Source organism: Sarcophilus harrisii, chromosome 3 (genome assembly GCF_902635505.1).
Source record: "Sarcophilus harrisii chromosome 3, mSarHar1.11, whole genome shotgun sequence".
NCBI lineage: Eukaryota > Metazoa > Chordata > Mammalia > Dasyuromorphia > Dasyuridae > Sarcophilus > Sarcophilus harrisii.
In genome coordinates, this window is record NC_045428.1 from 291,975,824 (window position 1) to 291,991,275 (window position 15,452).

General features: G+C 39.0%; 1 protein-coding gene across 1 annotated transcript in view; it reads left to right on the plus strand.

The window, feature by feature from the left end:
• The first annotated feature begins 3,368 nt into the window (after positions 1–3,368).
• Positions 3,369–15,452, plus strand: part of LOC111720245 (OX-2 membrane glycoprotein-like) — a 30,096-nt gene continuing 18,012 nt past the window's right edge. The window contains exons 1-2 of the mRNA XM_031961281.1: positions 3,369–3,463; positions 3,558–3,742. Coding sequence (XP_031817141.1) covers positions 3,369–3,463; positions 3,558–3,742 — 280 coding nt within the window. The remainder of the gene's footprint in view (positions 3,464–3,557; positions 3,743–15,452) is intronic.

A 15,452-nucleotide genomic window follows, 5' to 3' on the forward strand; every position in this document is an offset into this window, starting at 1 on the left:
GAAGGGATTGAGGTCATTTTACCATATATTAAATGATTATTTTAAAATTTAAAATGACAAAGATATTTAGCAAAGAAGCAAATCAATGGCCAATTTGAGAAATTCTTTAAAAATTAAATATAAAATAGTTGGGTTTTTTAAAAAAACTAAATTGTAATTGATCAACAGCATATATTAATATTTGTTTTTGTTTTCATTTCAGTCAAACATATGAATAATGAAACGTATAAGAAAAGAAGAAAAATGAATAAATTACCTAGAAAAGGAAACAACATAATAAAATTCTTTTGCAGTGATGAGAAGTGTGTCAGAAAAAGAAGAAATATAAAAAGGAAAGAATGACAATAAATTCTAATGGAGTCCAAGAAATCACGGAATAACAGAAAGAAAATGTAAAAATAAGAAATTTATAACCAAACCAGTAAGATAAGCAAGAATTGGAAATTATAGTGCACACAATAATTCTATCTCTCCAAAAGGATGTTCCGAAAAAAGAAAATAGCATTTGGAATTAAAAAATAGAAAAGTGAAAGAACATTTACAAATGACCAAAAAAAAATTATTGGAGAGATAATAATATCTCTCCAAAAGGATGTTCTGAAAAAAGAAAATAGCATTTGGAATTAAAAAATAGAAAAGTGAAAGAACATTTACAAATGACCAAAAAAAAATTATCAACATTGAAAAAACACTTTAGTTATAAGTAAATCAGAGCTACTGACCTTGAAAATAAGATATTCAGAAATAATTTAAGCACTATAGCTCTCACAGCAGGAAAAAAAAATACATGACAAATTTAGAAGTCCAAATAACTACAGAAGGAAATAATAAGATAAAATGTCCCTAAATATATTAAAACTAAAAGGCAATGTGCTTAGTGTTGTGCCACAGTTCTCTTTTAATGTCCTGACCCAGTTTCCCTAATTGCCTCAGGTTATAACCATTCCCTCTTAATGTTTGATAGAATAAAGATCTTATATCTTAGACCTTAGGCTATACTTATTCCCTCTTAATGTTTAATGGGATAAAGGTCTTTATCTATTTTAGACTCATTAGAATATCAGGAGCCTCTCCAGTACCTCCCATGATGTCATCCTAGGTGCCTCCCCCCATTAGGTCATCCCCATCCAGGTACCTCCCCCATTATGTCATTGTTCTTGTTACCTTATAAAAGAACCTTGTTATCTGATATTCAGGGCTGGATTCTTTGAGATCATAGTCTTAGTCTCGCTAAGCCCTGGGACCAAACATGGATCATTTGGCCTCAGTAAATCTATCCATTTAATAAACTATTAAATTGTTCTCTAATCTCTGTCTTGCTCAGTTTCCCAGGCATTACATTTGTAGAAGAATTTAAGATCACCCATAAGACAGGGTGGTGCAATGCAGGGCCTGGAGTCAGGAATACCTGAACTGAAATCTGCTTTCAGACATTTAGTAACTATGTGATCTTGAGCAAATCACTTATCACTATTTTTCTCAGTTTATTTCTATGTAAAATGACCTACCAAAGGAAATGATAGGCCACTTCAATATCTTTGCCAGAGTCCTTTCATGAATGAAAGGATTGAGTAACAAGATCCTTGATAAAGATCACAGCTTCAGAAATTCAGGAACCTAAATTGAATTCAAGGACCTCTCTATACCACTGACATAATAGGATTCTTTGGTTCCTTGATCTTTTAGGGGGCCTTCTATCCTAGCAGTGGATCAGGAAATCCTAAAGCTTTGGAGTCTGCCTTACTCTCAATGTATCTGGTTCTGACCACTCTTTTGCCAAATGCTTCCGGCCTCAGGAAAACTCCTATGCCCAGTACTTCTCAGTTCATTGCTGACTGATGATCTGGTCAGTGATAAACAAATTTCTGAGACCATCCTTAATTCATCTGGAGATTTTTCCCTAGCCTTGGGTCATGGAATCAACATGTTAATGATAAGACTCCTTAGCTCTGGGTCATGGGGATTGGAAAAAGCTGTTCTCTGTCTCTCAGTTCTTTGCTATTTCCAATCTGGCATCTGGTCTACTGAATTCTCAGTGTCAAACCTTTCTTGCCAATTTAATTTGGGGACTGGGTCTGCAAATTCTTTTGTAATACCTGGGACATCGACCTGGGGACACCAAAATGTTGTTAGGGTATCTCATCCCTCAACATTTGGTGGCCTGCACAGGGATCCCCAATTTTTACATCCTCTTTGTTAAGATAAGCATCTTAAATTTTTTTGCGCCTATTCTATAGCTGCAACAAACAACCCAAGCACTTAGGAAGGCTTGGGACTGTCAGGAGCTTTAGACTCAGCAGACTTCCTTGAGTACAGATGCCTAGACTTGGAAGTTCTTGCACTTCTCAGCAGAAATACTCTTGACCAGGAAACACCTGTCACCTATCATCCCCTCTGGGAGGCCTGAAAAGGATGAGCGCTATAAAACTAGGAAAATCTAAGGCTCGTGGCAAAAATGTAACAATGTTCCTCTGTCTCTATCCCTAAGCTTCTCCCTTAGGCTGTCTCTTAAAAAATAAACATAAATTTGGCCTGAAAGATCTCAAAACTGAGGAACTTATTTTCTTCTGCTATACTACCTCGCTTCCACATATCTTGAGGAACCAAGAAAAATGGTCCATCAATGTTTCAATTAGCTATAGAACTATCCAGCAGTTAGACTTTGCCATAGACAAGGCAAGTGGACTGAAGTTCCCTATGTCCAAGACTTTATGACTTTGTCTCAAGATCCTGCAGGATGCTGCTGGTAAAATTTACTGGAGGGAAATTGAAAATAGATACTGACCTTCTAGATGACCCCCTCTTTTCCCTCCTCCAGGGTAATAGGATTCCTCCTCTGCACCCCTATGCAGTCCTTATTAGGAGACCTATGAATCCCTTCCAGAATAACCCCTTATCAAAGTCAGGACCATATGTCCAACAATATTTCTTTAACTCCCTCCCTCTTACTTCCTGAGCCAGATTCTGAGATTTCCCAACCCCCCACTCCTCAGTCCCTCTCATAGGAAGAGTGGGACCCCATTTTTCTTCTCCTCAGGATTCCAATTCAGCTCTCCCTTCTAATCTCTGACCACTGAGAGAAGTAGCAGACTCTCAGGGAGAGACACTCAGCGTGTAGATTAAGGAAAAATTTAGCTATTACTCTGAGAACCTCATTAAATATATTGAGGGCTTTAAGGTCATTGCCCTCCAAAGTGATCTTTCCTGGGGAGGTGTTAATATTATCTACTCTTGTGAGATTACATGGCTACATCCTCCTCTTCTGGTATATACCTCCCCAGGGCTATTGCTGTCCCTGTCTCAGACCCCAGGTGGAAGCAATGATAGAAAGAGAAGGGAATCACCTTTTACCCTGCCTCACTGAAGGCATGAAGAGGGGAATTAAAAAGCAGGTTAATTATGACAGACTCAAGGAAGTTACACAAGGAGCTGAGGAGAATCCTGCCCTCTTTCAGGGTGTAATGTAGAGGTTATAAGAAAATACACTAATCCGGCCCCGTTTTCTCCAGAGGAGACCACTGTTCTCAGCATGCATTTTATTTGTCAATCTGCCCCAGCTATGCGGAGGAAGCTGCAGAAGTTAGCCTCGGGCCCTCAAACTTTCCAGATTCAGCTGTTAGAATGGCTTTTGGAGTCTTTAATAATAGGGATCAACAGCTGAAGAGGAGGAAGACCAAGGTGGGAGCAAGAAACAAAGAAAAGGCTCAAATTTTGGCTGCTGCCATATCTGGGAACCAAAGGGGTTCGTGCTTCAGATGTCATGGCCAGGGTCACTGGGCTTCCTAAGTGTCCTTGGAGGAACCCCCCGGCCCGTTCCCCAAATACAATCAGGAGGGGCACTGGAAGAGAGATTGTCCACAGTCAAGGGGTAGAGCCACTGCCCAATGCCCTGGCTTCAGGTGTCCTCAAGACCTGGAGTGAAAAGAAAAGAAAAAGAATTTCTTTTTGATATAGGGGCCTCTCTTTTTGATATGAGGACAGAAAGAGACACTCTGGTGTCACTCGTCCCTCCCCCTATAGGATAATGGGGATCGAAGGGAAATTTAAGAACTGTTTTGAGATCTTTCCTCTGCCTTGCCAGTTTGGTGACCTGTTATTTAAACACTCCTTTCTTATAATTCCCTCCTGTCCTGCTCTCTTATTGGGGTGTAATTTAATGGTGAAATTGGGGACCCAGTTTTCCCTTTTCAGACCTTCAAGGGGTCTTTTTTGTGCTTTTCTCTAAACCCTCCCATATTCCCTCTGAAATCTGGGAGGAAATTGATTCCTCTGTCTGGGACCAAGGAATCTCTGGGTAAGCTATTTGTGATGTCCCAGTGTTAATATTGTTGGGGGACCCCAGTGTATTCCTCCATAAATGTTAATACACAATAAAACCAGAGGATAGGGAGGGATTGCAGCACCTGATTGAGAAATTTCTTAAGTACAAACTTTTAATTCTCTGCCAATCTCCCTGCAAATACCCCAGTTCTCCCTATAAGAAAAACAAATGGAGGACGTTCGAGCAGTTAATGAGGCAGTTATTCCAATTCATCCCATTGTGCCTAACCCCTATGCTATGGCTCTTCTTACTGAAGAAGCCTCAAAACTCACCCTAGGGAAGCCATGGAGGCTTTTACTCCCCCAGTGGTTTCAGAGCATTTTAGAAGCCAAAAGGCATCAGTGGCTTGCTAGTGGGAGGCTTACAAGATATCAGGCTCTCTTGCCAGACACTCCCACCTGACTCTCCGGGTATGTCACACTCTTAAGCCTGCCATTCTTCTTCCTGACAACACTTACAGGTGGGTGACATTATTCATAATTGTGAGGAAGCTTTAGCTTCTGTCTACTCCAGTTGACATAAGTTGAGAGATATTCCTTTTGACATCCCAGACGGTAAATGTTTTACAGATGGGACCAATTTTCTTGAAAATGAGGAAAGGAAGGTGGGTAATTCTGTGGTGACCCTAAATGGTACCATAGAAGCTAAGCCATTGCCCCCTGGGACTTCTCTTCAGAAAACTGAACTCATTGACCTACCAGAGTTTTGGAACTGGGGAAGGCAATGAGAGTGAACTTCTATACTAACTTCAAATATACTTTTCATATTTTGCATACTCATGGGGCTATATGGAGAGAAAGGGGACTTCTGAAAGCAAAAAATTCTCCTATTAAATATGCAAGGGAAATTCTACAACTATCATACACTCCCCACAAATCTAGAGATGTTTCTGTCACATTTTGTAAAGGACATCAGAAGAAAGATTCACTTCAGGCCAAGGGGAACAGGCTGGCAGATTCAGCTGTTCAAGCTGCTATCCATTTGTCCCCGACCAGGGCACCTTTAATTCCAAAGCTCCCTAATTCTTACGCCCCTTAATATAGCTCACAGGAACAAACCATAGCAGAAGAAAGAGGATACATCCTTTCTCCTTCTGGCTGGGTTCAAACACACTCAGGCCAATTTTGAATCCCAGAGGCAAGTCAGTGAAAACTTACTTTTGGTCTTCACCAAGCTACCCACTTGGGAAGAAATGCTCTTTAATCCCTTGTGAAAAGCTTTTTTACTGGTCACAAGCTGGGAGAAACGATCAGGCAGGTCTGCCAGATCTACCAAGCTTGTGCACAAGTGAATCCTGAAGGAGTTGTTAAATCCCTCCTCTCCCCCCCCCCTTCACCCTGTTCAGAGAAAGGGAACATACCCAGGGGAAGATTGGCAAGTAGACCTTACACATATGCCCCCTTACAGGGGTTTCAAGTTGCTTCTGGTCTTTGTTGACACCTTTACTAAATGGGTAGAAGCTTTTCCCTGCAGGGCTGAGAAAGCTCAGGCTGTATCAAAGTGCTTGCTAAAAGAAATCATACCTCACTGGCCTACCTAGCTCCTTGCAGAGTGACAATGGCCCCGACTTCACTTCTCAGATAACCCAAAATTAGGCTCTTAAAACCACCTACCACCTCCATCCTGCTTGGTATCCTCAGGCTTCTGGGAAGGTGGAGAGAATGAATCACACCCTCAAGCGAGTCCTTACTAAAATATACTTAGGGACTTCAGAGGATTGGGTAAAGAATATCCCATTAGGGCTTCTTAGAGTCCACATGGCACCTCAGGAGAATATTAAGCTGAGCCCTTTAGAATTTCTATCTGGGAGGCTCCTTAACTCCAAGAACACATCTGATCACCCAGTTTGCCACACAGTTTGGTGCAGTCCAGAAGTCCCTTTCTGAATATGCAAACAATCATCTCCCTAATCCTAGGGACTGGTTCCCCTGTAAATCCAGGGACATGATATACTTGAGATCTTGGAAGCTTAAGGTGCTGATTCTCCAGGTATAAAGTGGAAAGCACCATATAAGCTCATTCTAACTACTCCAGCTTCAGTCACACTGGAAGGGTCCCCCAGCTGGACTCATATTTCTAGGATTAAAAATGCTGCTTCTGTTATCTCTTCCTCAGATATTTCTGAATATTCCTGTTAACCCATAGAGGACCCAAAGCTACTCTTCCACAGGACCCCTGAAAATACCCTGGAGAAAGAAGGGTGAAATTGTTGTGTCCTTTCCCTCACTCTTGTCTTCTTTCTTGCTATTTTCCACTCCTATGATGAGAACTTTATTCTTGTTATTTTCTCTCTAGCTCTATCTGTGTCACTCTATGGGCCCCTGCTTTGGGGAGATAACTCCTTAGCCTTAGTCAGCCTAGGGACCTCTGTGGGCAGTGAGGGCATTCAGGATCAGCATTCTCAAGGCAGCCCACAGATGTGATCTGATGCAATTGTTTTCCAAAGGTCCCATTCCCAAATATTGCCATCTCCACCCTGGATATCATCCCATTTTTAACCTTTTTATGAGATTTGTTTCCACCAGACTCCAAGGTATGAACTTCCAACTACTCGTTCAGTCCGAAGATCATGGGCTGACTGACTCAGATCTTCAATATCCCCTAGATGTTGCTGCTGTCATCTTAAAATCATGCACTTCTCTTCCCAGCCTGAACACCCATTGAGCATAGGGAAAACTCTATGCCCTTTGTCAGCCTGAAACAGCTCCAGAAGATGAGATCTCCATCCCTTTGTCCCAAGTGAATTTGAGGGTGACTGCTTCAGGGTGGGGAAATGACGTAATAGAATTCTTTGGTCCCCTGATCTCTTAGAGGAGCCTTCTGTCCTAGCAGTGGGTCAGGAAACCCTAAATCTTCTGGCTTTGGAGTCTGCCTTAGGAAACTTTCAACATATTTAATTCTGACCACTCCCTCCTTAGCCAGTTAACTTCTTGCCTCATGAAAACTCCTAAGCCCAGTATTTTCCAATTCACTGCTGACTGATCTGGTCAGTGATAACAAAATTTCAGAGACCACCCTTAATTCATCTGGAGATTACTCCCTAGCCTTGGCTCATAGAATCAACATGTCAATGATAAGAGTCCTTAGCCCTGGGTCATGGGGGACTATATAAATCAGGTCTCTGTCTCTCATTTCTTTGCTATCTGGCATCTACCCTGATGAATTCTCTGCATCAAATAAACCCTTTTTACCAACAACTTGGAGACTGGTTCTGAGAATTCTTTAGCAATACATGCGACATTGACCTGGAGACCCCCAAACGTTGTTAGGGTATTTCAGCCCTCAACACCACCCTGTGCCTACTATTTTCTGGTCTACCTGATAAAATCCCTTCCTGGAGTCCTCATCCGGGAGATAATACCAAATTGTTGCTTTTTAGCACCCTCTACTGACACATTGGCCCATTCTTTAAGGGCTGAATAATAACTATCCTTTTCCTTGCTAGAGTTGATAACAATTCATCCTTTTGACCTAGAGACTCCAATTGTGGGCTTATCCACCACGTACACCATTGATAAGAAAGTCCCAATAATCACCAAAATGTCTGTAGCAGCAGCCTTTCTGACATGGAAGAACTGGAAACAAACTACATGTCCATTACTTGGAGAATGTCTGATAAATTTGTGGTACCTGAAGTAATGGAAAATTATAACCTATTAACATGTATAACATATATTGAATTACTTGCCATCTAAGAGAGGGGGTGGGGGAATGAAGAGAAAAAATTTGGAACTCAAGCTTTTGCAAAAGTAAATGTTGAAAATTATCTATGGGGGTAGTTAGTTGGTGCAGTGGATAGAGCAACAGCCCTGAAGTCAGGAAGACCTGAGTTCACATCTAGCCTCAGACACTTAACACTTCCTGGCTGTGTGACCCTGGACAAGTCACATAACCCAACTACCTCAACAACAACAACAACAACAACAAAAACAAAGAAAATTATATACGCATATATTTTGAAATAAAATTTTAATTTCATTAATATTTAATTTTCCATTATTTCAGGTAATTCAGGTAATATTGAATTGATGACATAGCATAGAAACTTTTGACTGCTTTGAGGAAATTGAAAGTCATTCCCCTCTCTTTAACCTCCATTTTGCTCATATGTATACTGAAAAAAAAAATGACTTGAATACATTCAGCTTTCTCTCCCCGCTCTAACATTCCCCATTTTATAATGCTGGGAAGGGCAATCCTCTGTCCACTACTCCCAGAAGTTCCCACTTCTCCCACCTCAAACTGCAAAAAAAATCCAAGCCGACCTGTCTCAACCCTTTTTTACAACCTTGTCTCACTGGATAGAATTTCCCAGCTCCCTCCGCAGGTCTCTCTTTCATCCTTCTATGAGTGGTCTTACTTGAAGCTCCATCAGCCAGAAGAGGAAAGTCCCTTACTCTCCAGGATCTTGGCAACTCCAGGGACTTCCAGGCTAAGGAGAGAGTGATCTCCTGTAAGATTCACCCGTAGTAGAACGCACCAAGTCTGGCACTCTGAAATTCACTCCCCTTCCTCCCCCAGCAAGGGAAGGTGCATATATTGATCAGGTTATCGGAAATCTATGTGTGAGATGCAGCAGAGCAATCAGTATTCCGCCTGGCCTTGGGTATTCCCTCTCTCGGTTTTCCCTGAAGCTGGACTCCAACATATGGCACCTTGAACAAGGAATGGACTTGGTCATCCTGGCAGAAGAGCGGCCTTCTTGGTGAGAGCTCAGAAGGGAAAATAATTTATCCTTAGAAATAATTTACTAGCCGGCTGACATGAAGAACAAAATACAAATATATGAGGTATAGAATATAAGATATCTGATGTGTAATATATATAAGATAAAATTCATAAGATTGATTTTTGTCCAGTTGATATCAATACAGTACACATATTGAATCAGAATGCGGCAAAATCAATCAGGTAGTAGGGACAAAGAATATTATCTAAAAGTATTTAAAAAATTAGTTAAAGGAAAGGATTGGTAATTATCACAGGACAGTTACAAGAATTTTTGGAGTCTGTGGAAATATATTGTCCTTGTTTTCCTCAAGAGGGAATGCTTGATTTAGGAAAATGGGATAAGGTAGGAAAACAAATAAATGAATATTTAAAAGAAAAAGGACCAGGAGCCCTTCGAATTACAGTGTTTTCTATTTGGAATATTTTGAAAATATGTCTTCAATCATCAGAGACAGATCCCTTAACTACAAAAATCCTTATAGTAGATTCTTCTACCAGTATCCTGGGAAATGACCCAAACTATAGAATGTTTAAATGCTAATAAAAAGGGAGAATCAGCACAATTTACAACTCTCTTATCCCCTGCCCTCCTCCCCTCTCCTTGTCTGAATCTCTCACATAAATCTGAAGGGAAGCAAAATTCTTATGAACCCAGAGGGCTAATTCAGAAGGTAATTAAGAGAGCCAAGGAAAAAAAGGAGAGAATGTCTCTTTAGAAATGCAGTTAGCATTTCCTGTTATTGAAGCTCCTAATCCTAATAGTCCAACTCAAATTATAATAGAATATCAATCAATAGACTTTAAGCTATTAAAAGGATTACATTAGGTTGCTTCTATGGCTCCAATATGTCCATGTTCTCTTGGACTCAGTCTCCCAAATTGCTCTGACACCTTTAGACTGGTGTTCATGGGCAAAAAAACACTCTAGGAGGAGACTATTTGATATGCAAGGCAGCACTTTTTTGAAGAGTGTCAAAAGCAGTTTAGGGTCAATGATTGTACAAGGGTCAAAATTACTTTTGAGATGCTTATTAGAAAGGAACATTCAGTCAATTAAGGGATCAAATAAATTATGAAAATTGCAGCTTATGAACAAATAATGAAAGCAGCTAGAGTGGCATGAGTAAAAATATCAGGAAAAATTGATAGGGGAATATTTTACACAAAAATCATGCCAGTACCTAATGAGACTTTTTCCTGACTTTGTAAATCACTTAACAATGGCAATTCATTTTTTAGTTAATAACAGGTAAGTAGCCCAAATTTTATTGAGAAAACATGCTCTCATAAATGCTAATGCAGATTGTTTAAAAAAAAAAAGCATTACTTGGGAGAAAACCAAAAATGATGTTAGGAGAAATGATCCAAAGATGTCAGGATGTGGGAACTTGGACTTTTCAAGGTTTTCAAGCAGAAGTCATGACTATGGTATTAAATCAGAAAAATTATGATCTTAAAATTTTTCAAATTCTCTTAGATGCTCTAATTGTGGAAAATTGGGTCACATAAGAAAAAATTGTACTGCTCAAAAGATTGCACCTCATCATAATTTGACAGATAGGTCTTTGACTTTATGTCCAAAATGCAAGATAAGGCAAACATTGGGCTTCTGAATATCACTCACAGTATAATATAGAAAGTAATCAAATATTGGGAAACTCCTCCCAGTGCCAGCTCTAGCCCTGTCAAACAGTGGGAGCCTCACTTTCATTTATCACCCCTCCAGCAGTTTCCTCAAACAATACTGTAAATCAGACTTATTGACAGTATAGGAATTGATGAATGCTATCCCAGGAAGTGCTAACCTTGATTTACCCTCCTTAGTTTCACACCAAATTACTGATGGTATAGAAATATGTTCTATTCCTACTAGAATTGCAGGTCCACTTCCCTCTGGTATAGTAGGTCTCATTATAGGACATAGTTCACAGTCATTGCTAGGGCTTATGGTTGTGCCTGGAGTAGTAGATTTTGATTCTCTAGGATAAATATATATATTCTTTGCTATGTTGCTCCTCACCAGGGTATTTCATTAAAAAAGAGAGAGAGGATAGCACAGTTAATAATAATAATACCTTACAAAAAAGTAGGAAAAGAATATTAAAAAATTTAGGGTAGTAAAGATTTTGGGAGCACAGGAAAGGAGGCCTTCTGGATGGAACTTGTAGAATCTAGAACAATTTTAAAATCAGAAATAGAAGGAAAAATATTTGAAGGGTTAGTGGACACAGCAGCCAATAAATCAATGACATCACAATGCTTCTGGCCACAGGCTTGGCCTAAAGTACAGGTGCACACAGCTTTGCAGGTATAAGTGATGTACAAATGCCAGGATAAAGTGCCAAAAAGTTATTATGAAGAAATGAGAATAAAGAAGGATGGATCAAACCTTATGTTCTTCAGACACTCCTTATTAATTTAGGGGGGAGATATCTGCTAAAAGGAATGAATGTAGTCATACAGAGTTTTTCATAGGAGTCACTGATCAGAAAGTACAGGTAGCTAAAATTAAAGGGAGAGAAGGGCCACCGACATGGGTTGCTCAGTGATCCCTAACAAATGAAACTATGGAGGCCCTTTGAGAAATTATTAAATTATTCAACAATTGCAAGTTGGTCATATAGAACTGTAATGCCTCAGTTTCCCTGAATTGTTCTGCCTTAGTTTCCCTGGTGGCAACCCCCCCCCTTCCTTGTCCCCTTGGAACTGAGAGAATAGGGGCCTTTGGCCACTCTCACATTCCAAAAAGTCATAAAATACCACATGACTTATCTCAAATGTTTAGGTATCTCCTGGTCTCAGACTTCCTGTCTCCTGCTTTCAACCTCCAACCTGTCAGAATTAAAAAGTTATGGTCCTTCCTGGAATTTCCACTCACCCAGTGTTCTGCCCGCCCCCTTGCCTTTGTTTCCCTGATAGCTGGAGCCCTCTAAAAGTCTCTGAATTACTTGCTGGGTGCTGAATGCTTTGAGAAAGAGTCCAATCCAGCCAGCTGGCTGTGGCTAGTCCAAATTCTCCACTATTAAAATATTAACAGCCCAAATCTCTGTCTTCCCTCAGTTTCTCTGCATTACATTTCTGAAGGCCCCAGCAAGATATGAGACCGAGAACAAGATTAGAGAACAGATCTCTAAGGGAAGCCTTGAACTGACTGGATCTGGGCTCTTTTAAGGAGCCTGGCGTCGGGTTCCTTCCAGAATCCCATGGAGAAAGCACTTCCAGCCACAGCAAGAACTCACCACCAACACCACTATTTTGGCCACTGTGGAGTAACTGGTTGAAACCCCTGGAGGGTAAGTTTTCTGTCAGGTCTAATTGCTAGCAAATCTGGGTCCCCAGAAAAAATTGGGCTGATGAGCCATACAACTATGAGAAGTGCTGAAAGGGACACCCTGTAGCACTACTAGTCTGCATGCTTTTCTGCCTAAATCTGGGTGTTCTCTGAACACAATTTGGTTCTAGGTTGCTTTGGTTGCTTCTGAGCACAACTTTGGGTGTTTTTGAAAATACTACTGGTCTGGGTACCTCCGGGCACAAATCTGGGCTCTGGATATTTTCTTTTTTTTAGCCTGAGTACTGGAATTTATGGATAGTTTACAACTTGGACTTCCCTTACCCAGCATGATTGCTTATGAATGGCAAATATGGATCCTTTATATAAAAGGATTGTTTTATTCTATTCTTTTAAAATCTGAAGACTGTCCTTATTTTGCATTTTCATTACCATCCACAAATTTGAAGGAACCTTATTTAAGATTTCAGTGGAAAGTTCTTCCACAAGACATGAAAAATAGCCCACTGTGTCAAAATTATGTGGCAGAAATTATAGCTTCTATCAGAGCCAGATTTAAAGAAGCATATATCGTACATTATATGGGTGGCTTTCTATGTGCCCATTATTATTGGAATATTGCACAACAGGTATTAAGGGACACACAGGAAGTTTAGAAAAACATGGATTGAAGATAGCTCCAGAGAAAGTGTAATTAGCCCCAATGTATTCGTATTTATGACAAATAATTGCAAACTGTTAATCAGGCCATAAAAAATAGAAATTAGAAGGAATAAGTTAGATATTCTAAATTATCAAAAATTATTGGGGTATATTAATTGGATAAAACCATATTTAAAATTTGGGACAAAATTATTGGAAATTTTATGAGGAAATCCTAACACAAATTCAAAAAGAAACCTAGCCAAAGAAGCAGAGAATCAGTTGCAAGCAGTAGAAAGAGCAATAATTTCTTGTCATTTGGACAGAATAAATGTACAAAAATAAATACAGATATCAGTAAGGGCTATTCTCCACGTTCCTTTTGCAGCCATACACCAGACACAGGCCAGTTAAATTTGCCAAGTACACACTTGGCAAAACAGTCTCATAAAAGCCTTTCTGCCAGATGGTGGTGATATTGATTCAAAAGATTTAAAAAGGGTATTGCAATTAACTGGATGTGTTCTACAAATAATTCATCAACCATATTCTAAAGATCAGTTTTCTATAGCTTTCGAATAATGATTGGCAATTTTAATGATGCTGTATCAAGGTCTTATTGATAACATCTTTCAGCTACCGATTTTATAATTCATGGCTAAGTATCAATGGATATTTCCACTTTTGACTAGAATTAATCCAATTACTGATGCAATTATGGTGTTTACAAATGCTACTAACAAACAATTGGCCTCTTTATATATCCAACCTTCCACTAAACATGTTTTTCACAAACCATTTGAATCAATGGAGCAAAATGAGTTATAAGCAATTATTATTGCCATTGCATATTGTTCAAAAATCTCAATATTTTTTCTGATAGCAAATATGATGTTTATGTAGTAAACAACACAGATACAGCCCAAATAAGGTTTTCTAGCAATTTAATGATTTATCAATTGTTTAAGGAATTGCAACATGTCATAAGAAATAGGAAAGCCCTTTTTTTCTGTATGCATATATTCTCACATACTGAACTTCCAGGAGACATAACAGTAGGGAAAGCTGTTGCTGATTTTCTAACATAACCCTCCTTACTATGTCTCTTTTTCATGCCCAAAATTCTACTTCATGATTTCATCAATCTCTACAAATGCTATGTCATCAATTCAATATTACTAAAGAACAGACTAGATAAATAGTTTGATCTTGTACTTATTGTAATCCTTATTTACCTTCCTTGAAATCAATAGCTAAAAATCCCCATGGTTTGGCCCCTCTTTGTAACCCATTATCCCTCTTTTGAGAGACTTAAATATCTTCTTGTTATTGTAGACAATTTCTCTTCTTTCATACTTGCTACCTACCATACAGGAGAGTTTACAGTTAAGGTTATTGATCACTTGCTGTTTTGTTTTTCTCTTTTAGGAGTTCCACATATGATAAAGACAGATAATGGCCCTGTTTATACTAGCATTGTTTTTTAAGAAATTTTCCCTCTCCTTCCCTATTCAGCATGTTACTGGAATACCTTACAACCCTACTGTCCAGGCCATTGTGGAATGGAAGCATAGAGATCTAAAGACCTTTTTGGAAAAAAAGGGGAAAGGAGGATCAATAGATGATTAACAATAGCACTATATACTCTAAATTTTTAACACCTGATTCATTTGGTAGTATACCAGCACAAAAACAATTTAAAATTCTAAAATAAAAATATGATATAGCAAAAAGGGTTTCACTAATATTGAAAGACCCCAAAACTGGGAAATGGAATGGGCCAGATAAATTACGAACATGGGGACAAGGTTATGCTTGTATTTTTCCAGATGCCACTGAAAAACTGATCTGCATACAGAAAGATTTGTGTGACCCTGTGAATTTATTGACACATCAAATGCAATAGCTAGGAATGCAGCCCGGAAGGAGAAAGGAGAAGAGAAACTGAAAACAGTGACCAAGACATAGGAGAGCTAAAGGAAGAAAAAGCCTACTCACTTTGTTCACCTTATTGTTCACCTATTCAAGTGGCAGGTGGACAAAAAGAATACACACATTGGACTTTTGTAGCATATCTTCCAATACTTACATAGGCATTTATTTACATAGTAAATTTACATAGAGTATTTACATAGGCACATAAACTGACATTTGTATCAACTACTAAGTCAAAGTTGATAGGAGGAGTGCAGAAGTCATATATACCAAAAACAAAGAATGTTAATAATATTATACAGATGTTTACACTCAGGAAACCTTTATGTTTTTTATAGATCAAAAGGGAGTGATTTTATGGAAACTACTGATGACTTTGTTTTTGTTTGTCAACAGCTGGTATATCATAAAAAAAGGATTATAGAAATTATGAGGGTGGCACAATGGTGGAATATTACTAAATTGAATATTAATTTCATAGATAATGATGAGAAGATTTCAAAATCTAGATACCCCTTATATCCTAAAATC